At 34.8% G+C, this 20,044-nt stretch overlaps 1 protein-coding gene across 2 annotated transcripts in view; it reads left to right on the top strand.

Annotated features, from left to right (window-relative positions):
• Positions 1–4,563: 4,563 nt before the first annotated feature.
• Positions 4,564–20,044, top strand: part of Reph (Regulator of eph expression) — a 48,708-nt gene continuing 33,227 nt past the window's right edge. The window contains exons 1-2 of one of the 2 annotated variants that reach the window (XM_081990256.1): positions 4,573–5,142; positions 8,412–8,481. In XM_081990256.1, coding sequence (XP_081846382.1) covers positions 5,077–5,142; positions 8,412–8,481 — 136 coding nt within the window. In that variant the 5' untranslated portion in view covers positions 4,573–5,076. Of the gene's footprint in view, positions 5,143–8,411; positions 8,482–20,044 lie in introns of both variants that reach the window. The other variant, XM_081990257.1, reaches the window with a different exon arrangement.

Here is a 20,044-nt window from a genome sequence, read left to right on the forward strand (position 1 = left end):
ATATTCTCTAAAACTTTTCTATTTATTTTTTTTTGTTGTATTTTTCTAAACAAATGAGAGTAAATTTTACTCTACGGTAGACTCACCCTGTATATAAGAAATTGCATGCAGCATGCTTCTCGGCAACCTATCAGTTCAATCGCGTATGCGTGGTTGCATAACTAATAAAAACTGAAAGTTGTTTCAGGGACTCTCACCTATAGTATTAACATTAACCGTATTTTTGACGTCACTGAAACCTAATAATGGGTAAATTACCGGTAAAGTACAGATAAAGTTACCTTACCAAGAAAATTTAACCGGTAAATTCCAGTAAATTACTGGTAAATTACAAATACTGTGTTTCTGGCAGTTCAAATAAAAGTTCAAATTTTGACACCGCTTTTCTCCCTGACTGTACCAATTTTTGTACTATTTTTTCAGGTTATCGGATAGGAAATTTAATGAGGATTACAGAAATGTGCTTAAAACAGTAATTTTCTTACTCCAAGTGGGTATTACGGACGATTTTGTCCCTGACTGTAATTACAAACTGTGTTTCTGGCAGTTCAAATTTTGGCACCGCTTTTCTCCCTGACTATACCAATTTTTGTAATGTGTTTTTAGGTTATTGGATAGGTAATTTAATGGAGATTCCAAAAATGTGCTTAAAACAGTCATTTTCTCACTACAAGTGGGTTTTGCAGGCGATTTTGTCCCTGACTATCCTTTCAAATTGTGTTTCTGGCAGTTCAAACTTTGACACAGCTTTTCTCACTGTACTAAATTTTGTAGTGTTTTTTTATGTTATTTTTGGATAGGGAATTTAATGAGGATTCCAAAAATGTGCTTAAAACTGTAATTTTTCCACTCCAAGTGGGTTTTACGAGCAATTTTGTCCCTGGCTGTCTTTTCAAACTGTGTTTCTGGCAGTTCAAATTTTGACACCACTTTTCTCCCTGACTATACCAATTTTTGTAATGTGTTTTTAGGTTATTGGATAGGTAATTTAATGGAGATTCCAAAAATGTGCTTAAAATTGTCATTTTTCCACGCCAAGTGGGTTTTACGAGCGATTTTGTCCCTGACTGTCTTTTCAAACTGTGTTTCTGGCAGTTCAAACTTTGAAACCACTTTTCTCTCTGTTTATATCAATTTATGTAATGTTTTTACAGGTTATTGGATTGGTAATTTAATTAAGATTCCAAAAATGTGCTTAAAACTGTCATTTTCTTACTCCAAGTGGGCTTGACAAGCAATTTCGTTCTTGACTGACAAACTGTTCTCAAAAGATACAAAGTTTTCTTGCAGCATTCGATACAAAACGTGTTGGTAAGATTTATGACAGTTATTTTGACAGTGATGACCTTACGGCGCCTAGCTAAATTATCTTCTAAAAATCACGTGATATCTGTCCGTAATGTCAAAACTGTCAAAATTCGCCATAAAAAAGTTATAAGATTGTTACTCATTTGGTGGTAAAAAGAACGACTTTGTGAGGAAAGTTTTACTTCATTTGCTTTATTATTGATAAACCAAAATCTCTAAAACAATAAAAAACAAATCCAAACAGCCTGACAGACAGAATTTCAGTTAAACTCCTAAATTTACTGGTAAAATTGGTAAACTTTGCTGTCACACGGATGGCATGGATTTTACTTTTCTAATTTTACTTTAGGTACCTCTTACCTCATGGGTAAATAACCGCTCACGGTAAATTTACACTACCGAAACCTTATATTTGACAGACTTATTTACAATTTGTGACAAAGTTAAGGTCCCGTTGTATTATCGCAGTTTAAGTGTCGGTTTAGTTTAACCGCAATTGGTGGTTACATTTTTATAAAAAGCGTTGTTGTCAAAGTAGGTAATCTGTGACTAAGTTTAAAAAAAAACTAACCAACAAAAATTTAGGTTAAGCTATAAAGAACAAATGTGCCTTACAACTATAATCAAATTGATAGTTTTCTCAATAAAAATAAGTAAATTTTATAGAAAATTTGAAAATAAATGCTTGTTTGTTGTTTTGTATAGTATATTATCAAAAGATAGTTATGAAATACAAAGCAATATTGTTAGTTAAAATATGTAAATATTGACCAAATTGTTACTTTATAAGTAGGAAAATACCAGATTAATTCATTAAAATACGATCATTTCTTAAAATAAAATTGTTGTTGTAATTTATAACTGTGCAGTTGTCAATGCACTATAATTAGCACCATTAATTATTTTTTGATTAATAGAGAGTATGTAAATTTATTAATTTTTATTATGTCTTCTTAGTAAATAGTTTTATATTTTTAACGACTTTTGTTCTTGCTTCAGCCTCAGCAAAATAGTCAAAAAGAGCAAAATCAAATAGACTAGACGTCTAATAGATAAGCAAAAATAAAAAAATCATAAAAATAGGACATAAATATCAAAAAAGGGACAGGTTCAAACTTTTTTCGTATGAAATGTGTTATATTTTGCAAATACAGTGCGTTTTTTTTAACGCGCAACATAGGATTTTACGTGTTAAATTTTTAAGCACATGTCAGACCATGTTATTTTAGAACTACAAGTATAAAACTTGACGGGTGGCTGTTTCGTACCCTGAAGCTTAAGCAAGTTTACCAATTGGGCCTAAAAAGTGATTATAAACTTGCAAAAAATCATCTTTTTTCGAAAAGATTTTATCTTTCCATACTCCCTGTATGTATGATAGGTGCTTGTTGTTTTTGATACTGGCACGGCAGGTAGCAGGTAAAATTTGGCGTAGAAAGTAAAACAGGGTGATCATTAACTTTATATCAAGAAAGTTAAGAACAAAAGAGGTATTTTTATAAGTGAATTGTTTAAAGTGACCTCAGTTTGAAAGCAAACAGTATTCCAAACAATCATAAAATGCACTTTTGACGTTCAAAAGATGTCGGGCCATAATGCAGTCAAAATATGTCACTCTACCTGCTACTTGCCCTGCCAGTATAAAAACAACAAAGAACAACAATGCATACAGGGAGTATGGAACGATAAAATCTTTTCGAAAAAAAATGATTTTTTTCCAGTTTTTAATCACTTTTTAGACCAAATTGGTAGACTTACTTAAGCTTCAGGGTACTAAAGACACACCCGTCAAGTTATAGACTTGCAGTTCCAAAATAAAATGGTCTAACATGGGCTTAAAAATTTAACACGTAAAATCCTATGTTGCGCGTTAAAAAAAACGCACTGTATACACACTGTCCCAAGAATGTTTATTCACAAACTTTTGTTTTTTTTTTGGACCCTTTGTATATACTGTAGAAAAGTTTGACACACACTGATATTGACATTTTGTGTTGACATAAATGTTCCAGTTAAAGTACATCGCTTTTCTGCATTATTATTGCTAATTTGGAGCAATCTCCAATCTTACGACAGTTACTTAGCCTTTCTGAAAAATGTGTGGTCCAAATTGGTCATGTATTGGGATCTGGAAAATGGTAAGAGCTACAGAGTCGGTTAAATGGGGAAAGTTTTAGAGAATTTTATGTGAAACTTATCTCCGGTTTCCAAATTAAATTATCTTTCTCCGTTTTCCGGAAAATTGGGAAAACGTCAGAGGCTGCATTTTAAACACTTTTTAACAAAGTCAAAGAGAGTTTTGAAAGTAAGACATTATTAAGGCACTTTTTTCCGTAGAACACGATAATATGGATGATAACTTTGTAAGCCATCTTGAAGGCGGCCATAAGAATTTACAAAATTATCATCCATATCTCCGAAATCAATGACGATAGATTTTTTCTAATTACGTCATCGTGTTCTACGGAAAAAAGTGCCTTAATAATGTCTTAGTTTCAAAACTCTGTTTAAAATGCAGCCTCTGACGTTTTCCCAATTTTCCGGAAAACGGAGAAAGATAATTTAATTTGGAAACCGGAGATAAGTTTCACATAAAATTCTCTCAAACTTTCCCCATTTAACCGACTCTGTAGCTCTTACGGTTACAGAGATCCCAATACATGTAGAACCAATTTGGGACACACTGTATACTACAGAAAATTACATCCACCTAATCGTCAAAAAACTTAACTGTTGAATATTCTTTTATAGTTTAATACCTCTATGGATCCGATTTTGCTCACTTTGTCAGAACTGTCAAAATTGTCTTCATAGACCTATAACAATGCTTTGTACTGATTGTACTAACATAAGAAATGTTTTATACTTTGATAGCTTCATGAATTTGACACTTACCGTCATTGTGACAGATAGAAATATATTCACACACAGTTACACTTCCTACCTGCCAAAAAACAACCCATGAAGCTATCAAATGAATAATAATAATATGATTTACATTGATTGTATTGTTTTTTAAGCAAGTTTTGTCGTTGTACACCTTTATGGAGTGGTATTTGACAGTTATCACCATTTAATTATGTCCGAAATTAACGTATTTTAATCAATTCAATTACTTTTTCTGTGTTTATGTAAAATAGACAAATCTCTGGGGAATTTTCCTCAGACTTGGCAACACCGGGCCAACTTGTTATAGGTTATGCAACCACTGCGTGTGACAAAGACGGATAATCGTTATGTGGGCGAACATGAATGCATAGTAAACACTGGCCAATCACAGACAGCCAGGAACCGGGGCCTACCTTGTCATCAATGGAAGTCGGACGAATCCATTCTAGCTGAAAAGGGGATGACGCTCGGATATTTGATGCTTTTAGTTGGTTTTTTAGTGTAAGTTTGAAGTGTTTTCAGTGATTGTCGGGTGCAGATTTGATTCTCGTTGTTTTCCTGCGGTTTTGGGATGGTGTTTGAGTTGGAGGAAAGTGTTTGAGTGGGGAATTAGTAGGGGGGACCGTCCCTTGTAGTAATAATGGACCGGTCCGCTGTGATAGTGGAGATCAGCTGAACTAGCTTTTCGTGTACAAATCAGTAGTAGTAAGAACCGGGTAAAGAACAGTTCGTGGCCTAAGACAATCCATAATGGCAGCATCCACCTTGTAGAAAAAAAAACAGTTGACAGTGCACCGATTCAGTTTTGTTCCATTTTCCGTCCGTAGTTTTGGCAAATCCATCAAAGTGGCGAATCCGTCGGGAAATAGGAAAAAAGACATGCTAAAATTTCTCACGCACAAATTGAAAACTCAGTCAATAAACGAGGAGAACCACAATCAAAAGGTGCGTATTTCCTTTTTGGTTTATTTTGGTGTTTGTGTGTAAAATCATAGTAACCTCGCTGAAGGTCACACGTAGAAAAAATGGCTGCTACGGGTCGAAACAGTTGAGCATCGAAACAAAGGAATGCACGGGTTCAGGCCTGCTGTAATTTTTCTGCTTTCTAATTCCTGCTAAGCCGACAAACCTGTCTGAAGCGATCTAAATGATGATTAGATGCTTGCCAATGCTAAATTGCTAATATGTACACTTTTCATTAAATACGCTAATTTTAACTTTAAGTAGTTATTTAACCACTCAATAAACATAAACAATCCAGAAAAATGAAGAAATCAATACCTACTAATCTATTCCCGAACAGGCTAGGGAACAAAAGAAGCCTCTGACGATTTGGAATTGTGGGAATTTCAACCTCAATTCATCAAAAAGTTCTTATCAAATTCTAGATTAAATAACTAGCAAATCTACTATCAACATGGTGTGAATGATCTCCTTTGTGTATTACTTCTCAAATATCAGGTAAACCAAGCACTAGTAGGGGTAAAATAAAATAATTTATATATTCTTATTTTAGACATAACTCCCTGTATATTATTACATATTTGGATTCTACACAAAATTCTGACCAACTTTTGTGTACAATGGATGGGACAGTTCCCCACATATTTTTGTATACTCGCGCCAATATTCTTGGCTGGAATACAGCCTCAGATAAGGAGGTCAAGCAAGATTACTGCTTTTTACCTCTCCATCACTGTGTACACCATTTAGTCCAATTCCCATGTCACAAATTTCTGGTTGGGAGTACCATCGCCCATAGGGGGCTCTTCTTGGGATGGGAGTAGGTCGGTTGGTAAGGAAGTGTCCCCCAATTCCTTGGATGCTGCCAGAGCTCAGTCAGTCAGTTAGCTGCGTAAGGGTTATATCCATCTCTTGAGAAGAAATTCATGCCATCCGGGGGAAAAGTAGTCTGTAGTTAGGGTTGAGTCATGTTGCTTGGGTGGTTGGTCCTGGCTGGCAATTACCTGAAAAAGAAAAATATTATTTAGTCTTTTGACGTGGTCATTTATGAGCACATTGTTTGCATTTGTTGGGCTTTTCAGGCTTTTTCTGATTTGTGGCTGTCAGCTGCTAGATCCTTGGTTCCTATTTTCGGGAGTTCTTGGTTAGTTTTGGGTGCTGTCAGAGCCTTCTTGCAGCCTTTGTAACTTGCGGGGTGTGGGCCTTCGCAATTTACATATTTGGCCGGCTCCTCTGTGGCTTTTTTACATTCAGCTTATCACGTGTCAGTGATACTGAACACATAATTTTCATTAAAAATTATGAGAATTTCGTACTTTCAGTAAAAGTGAAAACTAGTTCTACTATTGGTTCAGATTGGCTGATCATTACCTGAGAACACCATCGTGATTCGGTTTCAGTTTGATTTGTACGATGTCCGGACCAACTGAAACGTGTGAACCAAACCCCATTCATAAATAATGAATCAGTCAAACTTTGTCAGCAAAACTGATACGTGAACTTTGTGTGTTCCACCATTTTGTAATTTGGAATAGTTTTCCTTCGTCTTCCTTCTTAACTTTAACCAGCATCAGCAACATTGGTCTCTTGTCGACTCGGCTTGTCATCCTGTGCACTTTGGCTTTCAGTCGTTGGTTTTCTATAGGTCCTTGGCTACGTCATCTTTCTTAGGCTCCTCTATAATTCTGGACGGTAAACGGTATTGCTGCCCTTCCTTCTCTTGTCATATTCTTGCCGTTTCTGAGAACTACCGGCGGACTTTCCTAGTTTTGTCTTTATTTTCCTTGTCCTGGGGTGACATAAGTGCTTGGACTTTCCTCGCTGAGTTGGTTCCACTTTAGGAACTACGGTCGTCTTTTCATTCTTCTTATTCCTCTTTTTGTTTCTTCGTGCGTCCTCATCTTGTACTGAATCGGCTGCTTGATAGCAGTTGCCATTTCAGCATCTCGTTTTTTTGTTCTATAGTTTCCTGTTGCGATCTTTTAGATGAGTGTAGTCATTATATATTGTCGCATCTGTTTTTCATATTCTCTTCGGAGACATTCATCGGCTCTTCAGAACGCCTCTTGCGTTCTTAGAGGACAGTGCATTGTTTTCACTTTGAAGATCCGCGTGCGCTGTAGACTACTCAGTTCGACTAATTAAGGCAGTTAAGGACAATTTTTTCCACAAAAATTCATTGGGTCAAAAATCTATTTTTTTATTTTTTAAGGTCAACCGGTGCGTTGTACGGACCCAAACTGTTTTCGAAATATTTAGAAAAGTTTGATCAAATTTGACGACCTCTAGCGGCTAAACGGGACAACTTAGCAGTGTCCGCTCAACGTCACGTGAAAGCTCCATTCATTAGCTACCTACAAACATCTGATGTGTTTATACGGAAGGTTTCAAATAATCAAGTTATTCGCGATTTTTTGGAAAAATACACCAAATGAAAGTTTCTCTTGACCTACTATACTAACTTCTGGCATATTGGATTTAGACCAGTCAAGGTGGCCATTTTAACTAAGTTTGGCATGAAGAACACGAATCTGGTGTTCGTTTTGCTGTATCTCTCTTATAGTTTCCATATTTGAATTACCCTGTATGGAGCAAGCCAGAACTGTTGGAGGTTACGTCATTGTGTACGCAGCCATAATGAAATATACGCATGCCAGTAAAGAAGATTGACGTTACCGCCATTTGTAGTGGTCGCAACTTTATCCTGATCAGAGATATTCTTACAAGTTTCAGTCACGGTGTAAAGAAGCTATACTGGGTGACCAAGTTTAGGCATAACTGTTATGTTATCAAAATTATGAAAACTTATGTCATGTTCCAATCTACGAGGAACATGTCATTAGTAGTAGAGATGGGGTTTTTCTAGCAATTAGCTATTTCATTTAAGTTTGGTACATTATCACTATTTGTTCCACGCACATGCAAAGATGGTCAAGTGTATAAGATTTTTCTGGAACAAACTGTATCAGAATTGCTTGAAAATGTTTCACTTTAACGTTCGAAGAAATATATTGTTTTCCTGCATTAAATTGCTGAAATTATTTAACTAATCAGAAGAGGGAGATCAATTTCTTGGCCACACCGTTCACCAGATATGACTCCACTTGATTTTTGTATTTGGGGCCATATTAAATTACTGGTTAATATAGAAGAAAAGCTAGTATTGAAAAGTATATAGTTTTATCTTGATTGAGTCACTAAAAGACCAGTCAATAACATATTATCTTCCTTTAATGTAGTGTTTAATTTAGGGAGATGAAGACCACGATTCAGGCACGGAAAGTGATGAAGACCTGGACCCCATGAAACTACCATCTCCTGGTAAGTAAACGAACAATTTCGAAGAGTAATTCACCACAATGGTGATACAATATTCAAATCGTTTATTCTTGTATATCGACGAACTAATTGCGAAAGCTCAACATGGCTAAGTCACAGATGACAGTGTATAGATAACGTTTCCAAGTTAAAAAGTACTCGATCATGTGTAAACACACAACACAATAACATTACATATCGGCTATAAGTCACGTAGGCTCATTGTCCATTCGAGAAATACCAAACATTTGAAAATTAGCAATTCATATTATTTTGCCTGAACAAAAGAATTTGGCATCACTCATCAGACCGGAGTTTTGGCATGGAAAACAGGTTAGCTGTTTTGCTATTTTACTACAGCGCGTTGACTAATTAACAGCGATATGAAACCCAGATAGTGTAAGGGAATATTTGAAAAAAACGTCGGGGTTAATGGATTCGTAATCAATAATACATTTACATAAGAACATACGTGCGTAACTATTATCGTGGATATTTCTCTCGGTGAATCGTCCGATTTTTTTCAGTGACTTTGTCGATAACTTTTGCATATTTATGCGGATGACCCTGTTAACCTGAGAGTGATTCACTTGTTTACTGTTTTAAAATTGAGTGGGAATTTAATAGTTCTGGCCAAACACTTTATTATACTCATCAGGCTTCAATTTTGGTCAAGGAAACCTGTTTTTAGGTGCACCAGATACTTTCTTGGACAAGGCTGACTAATTTTTGGCTTCGCGTGATTTTTGCCTAAAAACTGTGTCAAAGCACAAACAAGTGCTTTAAAAGACCTTAAACAAGTTCACCCACTACAAGATTGTTTTAGGACACTTTTACCCTAAAGTGGCTTCTCAGGGAGATATTTCCTAAAAACAGTTTCAAAGCACAAAAAAGTGTGTAAACAAGTATTAACCAACCTAACTCGGTTATTTTGAAAAATATCAAAAAAGTGGAAAAGAGGAAAGTTGTAGGAAATTTCATCCTCTACAATAGCGATAGTAGTTTACGGCATTATCGCTCTAAAGGGCTTCCTCAGGGAAATACTTGCTAAAAACGGTGTCAAAGCACAAAAAAAGTGCTTTAAAAGACCCTAAACAAGTCGATTATGTGGACAAATATCTAAAAAGTGTAACAGAGGAAAGTTGTAGGAAATTTTACCTTCTTCAAGTTTACATTTGGATGCTTTTGCTCTAAAAGGTCTCCTTAGGAAATATTTCCTGAAAACTGTGTCAAAGCACAAACAAGTGCTTTAAAAGACCCTAAACAAGTCGATTATGTGGACAAATATCTAAAAAGTGTAACAGAGGAAAGTTGTAGGAAATTTTACCTTCTTCAAGTTTACATTTGGATGCTTTTGCTCTAAAAGGTCTCCTTAGGAAATATTTCCTGAAAACTGTGTCAAAGCACAAACAAGTGCTTTAAAAGACCTTAAACAAGTTCAACCAAGCGTAAGTCGGTTATGTGGACAAATATCTAAAAAGTGTAAAAGAGGAAAGATGTGGGAAATTTCATCTTCTATAAGATTGCATTAAAACATTTTTGCTCTAAAAGGACTTTCTCAAGAAAATATTTGCTACTACTTACTAAAAGTGCTTTAAAAAACCCTATACAAGTTCAACCAAGAGTAACTAGGTTATTTGGACAAATATCAAAAAAGTGTAAAAAGTGAAAGTTGTGGGGAACGTCACCCACTACAAGATTGTTTTAGGACACTTTTACCCTAAAGTGGCTTCTCAGGGAGATATTTCCTAAAAACAGTTTCAAAGCACAAAAAAGTGTTTTAAAAGACTGTAAACAAGTATTAATACTTTTCTTACGTCACGTGACAGTTGTCATAACTGTCAAAACCCACTCACCAGTGACCTGAAAGTATTAAATGCCAAATAAATGTGTTTCTTTGAGAAATTGCACTGTAAGTTGTGTTTACAGCGAAATGGAGCCAAATTTGACAATTGAGTCATTAAAGGAACACTTTAATACTTTTTTTACGTCACGTGACAGGTGTCATAACTGTCAAAACCCACTCACCAGTGACCTGAAAGTATGAAATGCCAAATAGATGTGTTTCTTTGAGAAATTGCACTGTAAGTTATGTTTAAAGCTCCATGAAGCCAAATTTGACAATTGAGTAGTTAAGGAACACTTTAATACTTTTCTTATGTCACGTGACAGCTGTCATAACTGTCAAAACTCACTCACCAGTGACCTGAAAGTATAAAATGCCAAATAGATGTGTTTCTTTGAGGAATTGCACTGTAAGTTGTGTTTACAGCTCCATGGAGCCAAATTTGACAATTGAGTCGTTAAAGGAACACTTTAATACTTTCCTTATGTCACGTGACAGCTGTCATAACTGTCAAAACCCACTCACTAGTGACCTGAAAGTATAAAATGCCAAATAGATGTGTTTCTTTGAGGAATTGCACTATAAGTTGTGTTTACAGCTCCATAGAGCCAAATTTGACAATTGAGTCATTAAAGGAACACTTTAATACTTTTTTTACGTCACGTGACAGGTGTCATAACTGTCAAAACTCACTCACCAGTGACCTGAAAGTATGAAATGCCAAATAGATGTGTTTCTTTGAGAAATTGCACTGTAAGTTGTGTTTACAGCAAAATGGAGCCAAATTTGACAATTGAGTCATTAAAGGAACACTTTAATACTTTCCTTATGTCACGTGACAGTTGTCATAACTGTCAAAACCCACTCACCAGTGACCTGAAAGTATGAAATGCCAAATAGATGTGTTTCTTTGAGAAATTGCACTGTAAGTTATGTTTAAAGCTCCATGAAGCCAAATTTGACAATTGAGTAGTTAAGGAACACTTTAATACTTTTCTTATGTCACGTGACAGCTGTCATAACTGTCAAAACTCACTCACCAGTGACCTGAAAGTATAAAATGCCAAATAGATGTGTTTCTTTGAGGAATTGCACTGTAAGTTGTGTTTACAGCTCCATGGAGCCAAATTTGACAATTGAGTCGTTAAAGGAACACTTTAATACTTTCCTTATGTCACGTGACAGTTGTCATAACTGTCAAAACCCACTCACCAGTGACCTGAAAGTATGAAATGCCAAATAGATGTGTTTCTTTGAGAAATTGCACTGTAAGTTGTGTTTACAGCAAAATGGAGCCAAATTTGACAATTGAGTCATTAAAGGAACACTTTAATACTTTTGTTATGTCACGTGACAGTTGTCATAACTGTCAAAACCCACTCACTAGTGACCTGAAAGTATAAAATGCCAAATAGATGTGTTTCTTTGAGGAATTGCACTGTAAGTTGTGTTTACAGCTTCACGGAGCCAAATTTGACAGTTGGGACGTTAAGAAACGCTTTAATATTTTTCTTGTGAGACTAGAGTGTAAAAACTGACATTTTTTCAATTTATGATTCTTCGTAAAGAAAAGTACCTTCAACCATCTCTAATTTGAACAATTTCCCACTTTTCAGGATGCAATATGGGGTTTGTTCGAGTGGTTCAAGGAGAAATGTTATCATATTTATGTGTACAGTTTAAATGTTTCTTATTTTTTAATTTAATCCTTATTTCTTTATCAGTGTTTTCATTTACTAAACTAAATTCACGCAAAGCAAAGTCCAGCAAATATGGAATGTTCAGGAATTTTAGACAATCGTGTCATTGAGGTTTTTGTATTTTTTAGTGAAGAAAACGTGCTAAAAATGTAGTAATTCTCTTGATCACAGTGTAATTAAACAATCATATCCAACAGATATTTACATGAAATCATTTGCACACTCTTATTTTTGTATGGTCAAGTCGCTGCGTTCACTTTCCACCATTTTGCTTTAAGCATTTTCATTATGAAATTAGCGGCTGGTTAATAATTTACGTTTATTAAAAAAAAAGTGGAATACTTAAGCCTGACGACCTCCATTTATGTTACATACCATTCATATATTTTTAAAGCGATAAAGCACCTTCAAATACCTTTGCTTGAGCTGGAATCGGATTCGTTTATTCAATAGTCTCCTTCTGAGAATTTTATTTACGGTTTCGAGTGGCTCACGGGAACATCCCATATATTGTTAGACAAAAAAAAACGGCTCTATTGTACCTTAGAGTGACTTTGTCTCGCTTTGTCCTAGCAGTAAATAGAGGATGAAATAAGTGACATAAAAGATAGCGCTCCTGGGGTAACTCGCCTGAAAATTCTTACCAGCTTTGTCATTCACATGTATAATAATTTATTTATTTAGCACATAGTATCTATTTTAATAAATTTGGTTTGTCTGAACAATCTTGACTTGTAGTAACTTTTAATATTAAAAACATTTTCCCATATACTCCACAGCCTAACTCATACAGTTGGTGAGATATTCAATTGAAACTTGTATTAACAAAAAATGAGTTTTGTTTACCATTCTCAAGCAGTCACATTTTCTGGATGCATAATTGCCAAGTTTACGACCTTGAATAGCTTTACATAACGCGATATGTCTGATATATTGTTTGTTTTGCCGAATTACATTGCCAAATCTCAAACTAGATAATACGAGCCAATCTATTTAAAAAGAAAACATTTCAAACAAATTTCGGTAATCGTTAAAAGATACGATACTTTACGAAAGCATATGGTGTAATCGACTCCGTGCAAATTGAATATTGCGAATAATCGGATTACTTGTAAATCCTGGCCTCCGGAGCAGTGGAACCTAACCTAGTTTAAAACCGTTTCAATCTCTCCTCAAGATATTGCAAATCTAAGCCAAGCTCCGAATGCTCAGCTTTTTGTTGTGTTACTTCTACAGGGGGAATAAGTAATTTTTCTAATTAGTTTCGCAAAAACTGATTTCTTGAGTGATTTTTAAAAAATTACTATTCCGGACCTGCTAACTAGGTGACTTAAAAATAGTGGTATGTGGTCGTTAAGGTTTCAACTGTGTATTTGGCAGTTCAAATTTTGACACCACTTGGCTCTCTCACTTTACCTGATTTTGTTGTGTTTTTCCGTCATTAGATAGGAAATTTAATGAGGATTTCAAAAATGTACTTAAAACTGTAATTTCCTCACTACAAGTGGGTTTTACCAGCGATTTTGTCCTTGACTGTCCTTTCAAACTGTGTTTTTGGCAGATCAAATTTTGACACCGCTTTTCTCCCTGACTTTACCTGAATTTGTAGTGTTTTTTCAGTTTATTGAACAGGAAATTTAATGAGGAATCTAAAAATGTGCTTTGAACAGTAATTTTCTCACTCAAAATGAGTTTTTCAGGCCATTTTGTCCCTGACTATCTTTTCAAACTGTGTTTCTGGCAGATCAAACTTTAACACCGCTTTTCTCCCTGACTGTACAAATTTTGTAATGTTTTTACAGGTTATTGGATAGGAAATTTAATGAGGATTCCAAAAATGTGCTTAAAATGATAATTTACTCACTCCAAGTGGGTTTTACAGGCGATATTGTCCCTGACTGTCCTTTCAAACTGTGTTTCTGGCAGATCAAATTTTGACAGCGCTTTCCTCCCTGAGTGTACCAATATTTGAAGTGTTCTTTCAGGTTAATGGATAAGAAAATTTAGTGAGAATTCCGAAAATCTATTTAAAACTGTCATTTTCTCACACCAAGTGGGTTTTACCAGCGATTTTATCCCTGACTGTCCTTTCAAACTGTGTTTCTGGTAAATCAAACTTTGATACCGCTTTTCTCGCTGACTGTACCAAATTTTGTAGTGTTTTTTTCAGTTTATTGGACAGGAAATTTAATGAGGATTCCAAAAATGTACTTAAAACAGCAATTTTCTCACTCAAAGTGGGTTCTACAGGCATTTTTGTCCCTGACTGTCCTTTCAAACTGTGTTTCTGGTAAATCAAATTTTGACGCCACTTTTCTCCCTGACTATACCAAATTTTGTAGTGTTTTTTCAGTTTATTGGACAGGAAATTTAATGAGGATTCCAAAAATGTGCTTAAAACAGCCATTTGCTCACTCAAAGTGGGTTCTACAGGCATTTTTGTCCCTGACTGTCCTTTCAAACTGTGTTTCTGGCAGATCAAACTTTGACACCGCTTTTCTCCCTGACTGTACAAATTTTGTAATGTTTTTACAGGTTATTGGATAGGAAATTTAATGAGGATTCGAAAAATGTGCTTAAAACAGCCATTTTCTCACTCAAAGTGGGTTCTACAGGCATTTTTGTCCCTGACTGTTCTTTCAAACTGTGTTTCTGGTAGATCAAACTTTGACACCGCTTTCCTCCCTGACTGTACCAAATTTTGTAGTGTTGTTTCAGTTTATTGGACAGGAAATTTAATGATGATTCCAAAAATGTGCTTAAAACAGCCATTTTCTCACTCAAAGTGGGTTCTACAGGTATTTTTGTCCCTGACTGTCCTTTCAAACTGTGTTTCTGGTAGATCAAACTTTGACACCGCTTTTCTCCCTGACTATACCAAATTTTGTAGTGTTGTTTCAGTTTATTGGACAGGAAATTTAATGAGGATTCCAAAAATGTGCTTAAAACACCCATTTTCTCACTCAAAGTGGATTCTACAGGCATTTTTCTCCCTGACTGTCCTTTCAAACTGTGTTTCTGGTAGATCAAACTTTGACACCGCTTTTCTCCCTGACTGTACCAAATTTTGTAGTGTTTTTTTCAGTTTATTGGATAGGAAATTTAATGAGGATTTCAAAAATGTGCTTAAAACAGCCATTTTCTGACTCAAAGTGGGTTCTACAGGCATTTTTGTCCCTGACTGTCCTTTCAAACTGTGTTTCTGGTAGATCAAACTGACACCGCTTTTCTCTCTGACTGTACCAAATTTTGTAGTGTTTTTTCAGTTTATTGGATAGGAAATTTAATGAGGATTTCAAAAATGTGCTTAAAACAGCCATTTTCTCACTCAAAGTGGGTTCTACAGGTATTTTTGTCCCTGACTGTCCTTTCAAACTGTGTTTCTGGTAGATCAAACTTTGACACCGCTTTTCTCCCTGACTATACCAAATTTTGTAGTGTTTTTTTCAGTTTATTGGACAGGAAATTTAATGAGGATTCCAAAAATGTGCTTAAAACAGCCATTTTCTCACTCAAAGTGGATTCTACAGGCATTTTTGTCCCTGACTGTCCTTTCAAACTGTGTTTCTGGTAGATCAAACTTTGACACCGCTTTTCTCCCTGACTGTACCAAATTTTGTAGTGTTTTTTCAGTTTATTTGATAGGAAATTTAATGAGGATTTCAAAAATGTGCTTAAAACAGTCATTTTCTCACTCCAAGTGTGTTTTACAGGTGTATTTTGTCGCGTGTGGTGGGTTTCACACGCTTCAAGATTGCATTAGGGCACTTTTGTCTTAAATGGCCTCCTTAGGGAGATATTCCCTAAAAACTGTATCAAAGCACAGAAAAGTGCTTAGGAAGACTCAGAAGCAAGTTCAACTCGGTTATTTGGACAAACATCAAAAAAGTGTAAAAGAGGAAAGTTGTAGGGAATTTCATACTCTACAATATTGTATAGGGCCTTTTAAAGGAGATATTCTCTACAAACGGTGTCAAAGCACAAAAATGTGCTTCAAAACACTGTGAACAAGTTCAACCAAGCGTAACTAGGTTATTTTGAGAAATATCAAAAAAGTGTAAAAAGAGAAAGTTGTAGGAAATTTTACACTCTACAAGATTGCATTAGGGCACTAACTCGAAAAGGTCTCCCTAGAGAGATATTTCCTAAAAACTGTGTCAAAGCACATAAAAACTCTAAAAGATCCTAACCAAGATAACTCATTTGAAAAATATCCAAAAATATGTGCATCTAAATCTTATTTTTGAACTATAACGATGAATAATTCCAAATTTTAAGTAAATCCGGAGATAAGTAATACTAAAACACACGATCATCTCAGTAATGTTAATTCTATAAAATTTAACTTAATGGCAAATTTAGTTCAATTTGTATGAGTTATTGTTTGACATTATTATATAGGGTGATCAAACAAGGATTTTAAAATCTACAAATTAATATTAAATGCTTTATACTAAACTGTCAAAATAACTAAAATTTGAGTAGTAGTCACTTGAGACAGTTGTTTAGTTCAATTTGTGTTTATTATTAAAATGTTAGTAAATAACTCAGGTATTTAACATTGTTACTAGATAACCGAGTATATAACTGTACAGGGTGGTTTCAGACTAATCTGTACTCAATGTGTAAGGGAAATTTTCCTAAATTACCCTTCTTTTCCTAGCAAGAAGAGTTTACACCAGTTGCTCCTAGAACTAGATAGGTTACTAAGATTTTTTCCTTACCAACATAAATTTGAATATAATTTTGTTTATACCGCGAGATAAAAAAAAAACTACATCAGATCTAGATTTTTCGGATGATAAACGGTTTGCGTGAAACACCCAGTATTTGCATAGAAACGACAGGCAAATACAAAAAAAAAAAAATTACGAAAACCATCAACAAAACGATCTTCAGCTGATAAATCTCGTTTCAGCATTCATGTTATTTAAGGTAGCGGCAAATTAATTTCAATAAATTAACTTTAATCGTCGTACCAATTTTAGGACACGCTTTATTAAGTCGGGTTTACACTTGACTGGTGTTTTTGGATGAAAAAAAATCGAACTGAATTAATTAAAATTAATTACCGTCGACTCTGTGCAATAACAGATTTTCAGACATTTTGTCGAGACGACTAAAATACATCTTTTTCCACTCCTACAAAGATATTTTGTTTTTATTAACGGTTTAGTATTTTCACACTAATGCCACGTGATAAAAATATACAGGGTGATTGTTGATATTTTACTCAATGGCTGGACACCAGGTCAAAATTTGCCTTATAGTCATGTGCAACGAAACCAATTCACGGCCAAATCTCTCTAACTGTATATAGGGAAATGTAAATAGGGAAAACTCTGAAAAAATTCAGGAACAACTTACTAGGGAGGATGTAAAATCCCTAAAAAATTCAACCCTCTCAGTCTCAAAGTCACGTGACACGGTCAGGTCAAAATTTGGCCTACTAGTCATGTAAACTTCAAGTGCAGTGAAACCAATTTAGAGCAAAATTTCCCTAAATCGAGTAGAAAAATTCTGAAAAAATTCAGGGACAACTTAGTAGGGAGGATGTAAAATCCCTAAAAAATTCTCAAAGTCACGTGACAAGGCAGGTCCAAATTTTCCCTACTAGTGAAATAATTACAAAGTGCAGTAAAACCAATTTAGGGTAAAATCCCTACCTAGACTAAGGAAAATTCTGAAAAATTGAGGGATAACTTACTAAGATGGATGTAAAATCCCTAAAAAATTCAGCCATGTCAGTCTCAAGATCACGTGACAGGGCCAGGGCAAAATTTGCCTTACTAGTAATGTGCCATGAAACCAATTTACGACCAAATCTCCCTTACTACTTTAGGAAAAATTCTGAAAAAAATTAGAGATAACCTACCTACTAGCATGGAAGTAGTAAAATCCCTAAAAAATTCAGACCTGTAAGACTTAAAGTCACGGGACACGGCCAGGATTGCCCTACTTGTGATGTAAACTTCAAGTGAAGTTCAATTTAGAGCAAAATCTCCCTAAATCGAGGAAAAGCACTAATGCAATATTGTAGAGGATAAAATTCCCTACAACTTTCCTCTTTTACACTTTTTTGATATTCCTCCAAATAACCGAATTACGCATGGTTGAACTTGTTTTGGGTCTTTTAAAACAATTTTTTGTGCTTTGACACCGTTTTTAGGAAATATCTTCCTAAGGAGACCTTTTAGGGCAAAAGCATCCAAATGTAAACTCGAAGAAGGTAAAATTTCCTACAACTTTCCTCTGTTACACTTTTTAGATATTTGTCCACATAATCGACTTGTTTAGGGTCTTTTAAAGCACTTTTTTGTGCTTTGACACCGTTTTTAGCAAGTATTTCCCTGAGGAAGCCCTTTAGAGCGATAATGCCGTAAGCGACTATCGCTATTGTAGAGGATGAAATTTCCTACAACTTTCCTCTTTTCCACTTTTTTGATATTTTTCAAAATAACCGAATTAGGCTTGGTTAATACTTGTTTACACACTTTTTTGTGCTTTGAAACTGTTTTTAGGAAATATCTCCCTGAGAAGCCACTTTAGGGTAAAAGTGTCCTAATGCAATCTTGTAGTGGGTGAATTTCCCCACAACTTTTACTTTTTACACTTGTTTGATATTTGTCCAAATAACCTAGTTACTCTTAGTTGAACTTGTATAGGGTTTTTTAAAGCACTTTTAGTAAGTAGTAGCAAATATTTTCTTGAGAAAGCCCTTTTAGAGCAAAAATGTTGTAATGCAATCTTGTAGAGGATGAAATTCCCAACATCTTTCCTCTTTTACACTTTTTAGTATTTGTCCACATAATCGACTTGTTTAGGGTCTTTTAAAGCACTTTTTTTGTGCTTTGACATCGTTTTTAGCAAGTATTTCCCTGAGGAAGCCCTTTAGAGCGATATAGCCCTAATGTACTATCGCTATTGTAGAGGATGAAATTTCCTACAACTTTCCCCTTTTCCACATTTTTGATATTTTTCAAAATAACCGAGTTAGGCTTGGTTAAAGTGTTCCTTAATGACTAAATTGTCAAATTTGGCTCCATTTTGCTGTAAACACAACTTACAGTGCAATTCCTCAAAGAAACACATCTATTTGTCATTTTATACTTTCAGGTCACTGACAGCTGGCTACAATTTACTGTAAAAAAGTTCCTCAATACCTGTCAAGATAATCGAGTTACAGGTTGTCAAAATTACGAAATTACAGATTTGACACAATTTAGTGCAATTGAGATTTTGTGAAAAATTAGCTGCGTTGTTTGACAGCTATTCCAGAAACACTGTAAATTATTTTAAAGATAAAATTCTGGGCTACAAATTGATATAAAAAACTATTTCGATAACTGTCAAAATAACCAAGTTACAAACTGTCAAAATTGCACAGTACAGGTTTGACTAAATTTAGTACAATTGGGGTTATGTCATAAAATAACCACGTTGTTTGACGACTATTCCAGAAACACTGTAGGTTATTTTAAAGAGGAAACTCAGGCCTACAATTTGGTATAAAAAATTACTCAATAGCTGTCAAAATAATTGAGTTACAAGCTGTCAAAATTGCCTAACTACAGATTTGACACAATTTAGTGCAATTGAAATTTTGTGAACAATTAGCTGCGTTGTTTGACAGCTATTCCAGAAACACTGTAAATTATTTTAAAGAGGAAACTCTGGGCTATAAATTGATATAAAAACTACCTCGATAACTGTCAAAATAACCGAGTTACAAGCTGTCAAAATTGTACAGTACAGGTTTGACTAAATTTAGTACAATTGGGGTTATGTAATAAAATAACCACGTTGTTTGACAACTATTCCAGAAACACTGTAGGTTATTTTAAAGAGGAAACTCAGGGTTACAATTTGGTATGGAAAAATTACTCAATAGCTCTCAAAATAATTGAGTTTTGTGAAAAATTAGCTGTGTTGTTTGACAAGTATTCCAAAAAAAAAATAAAGATGATTTTAAAGAGGAAACTTAAGGCTACAATTTACTGTAAAAAAGTTCTTCAATACC

Source organism: Ips typographus, linkage group LG11, assembly GCF_016097725.1.
Source record: "Ips typographus isolate SLU linkage group LG11, UJ_Ityp_2.0, whole genome shotgun sequence".
Taxonomy (NCBI): Eukaryota; Metazoa; Arthropoda; class Insecta; order Coleoptera; family Curculionidae; genus Ips; species Ips typographus.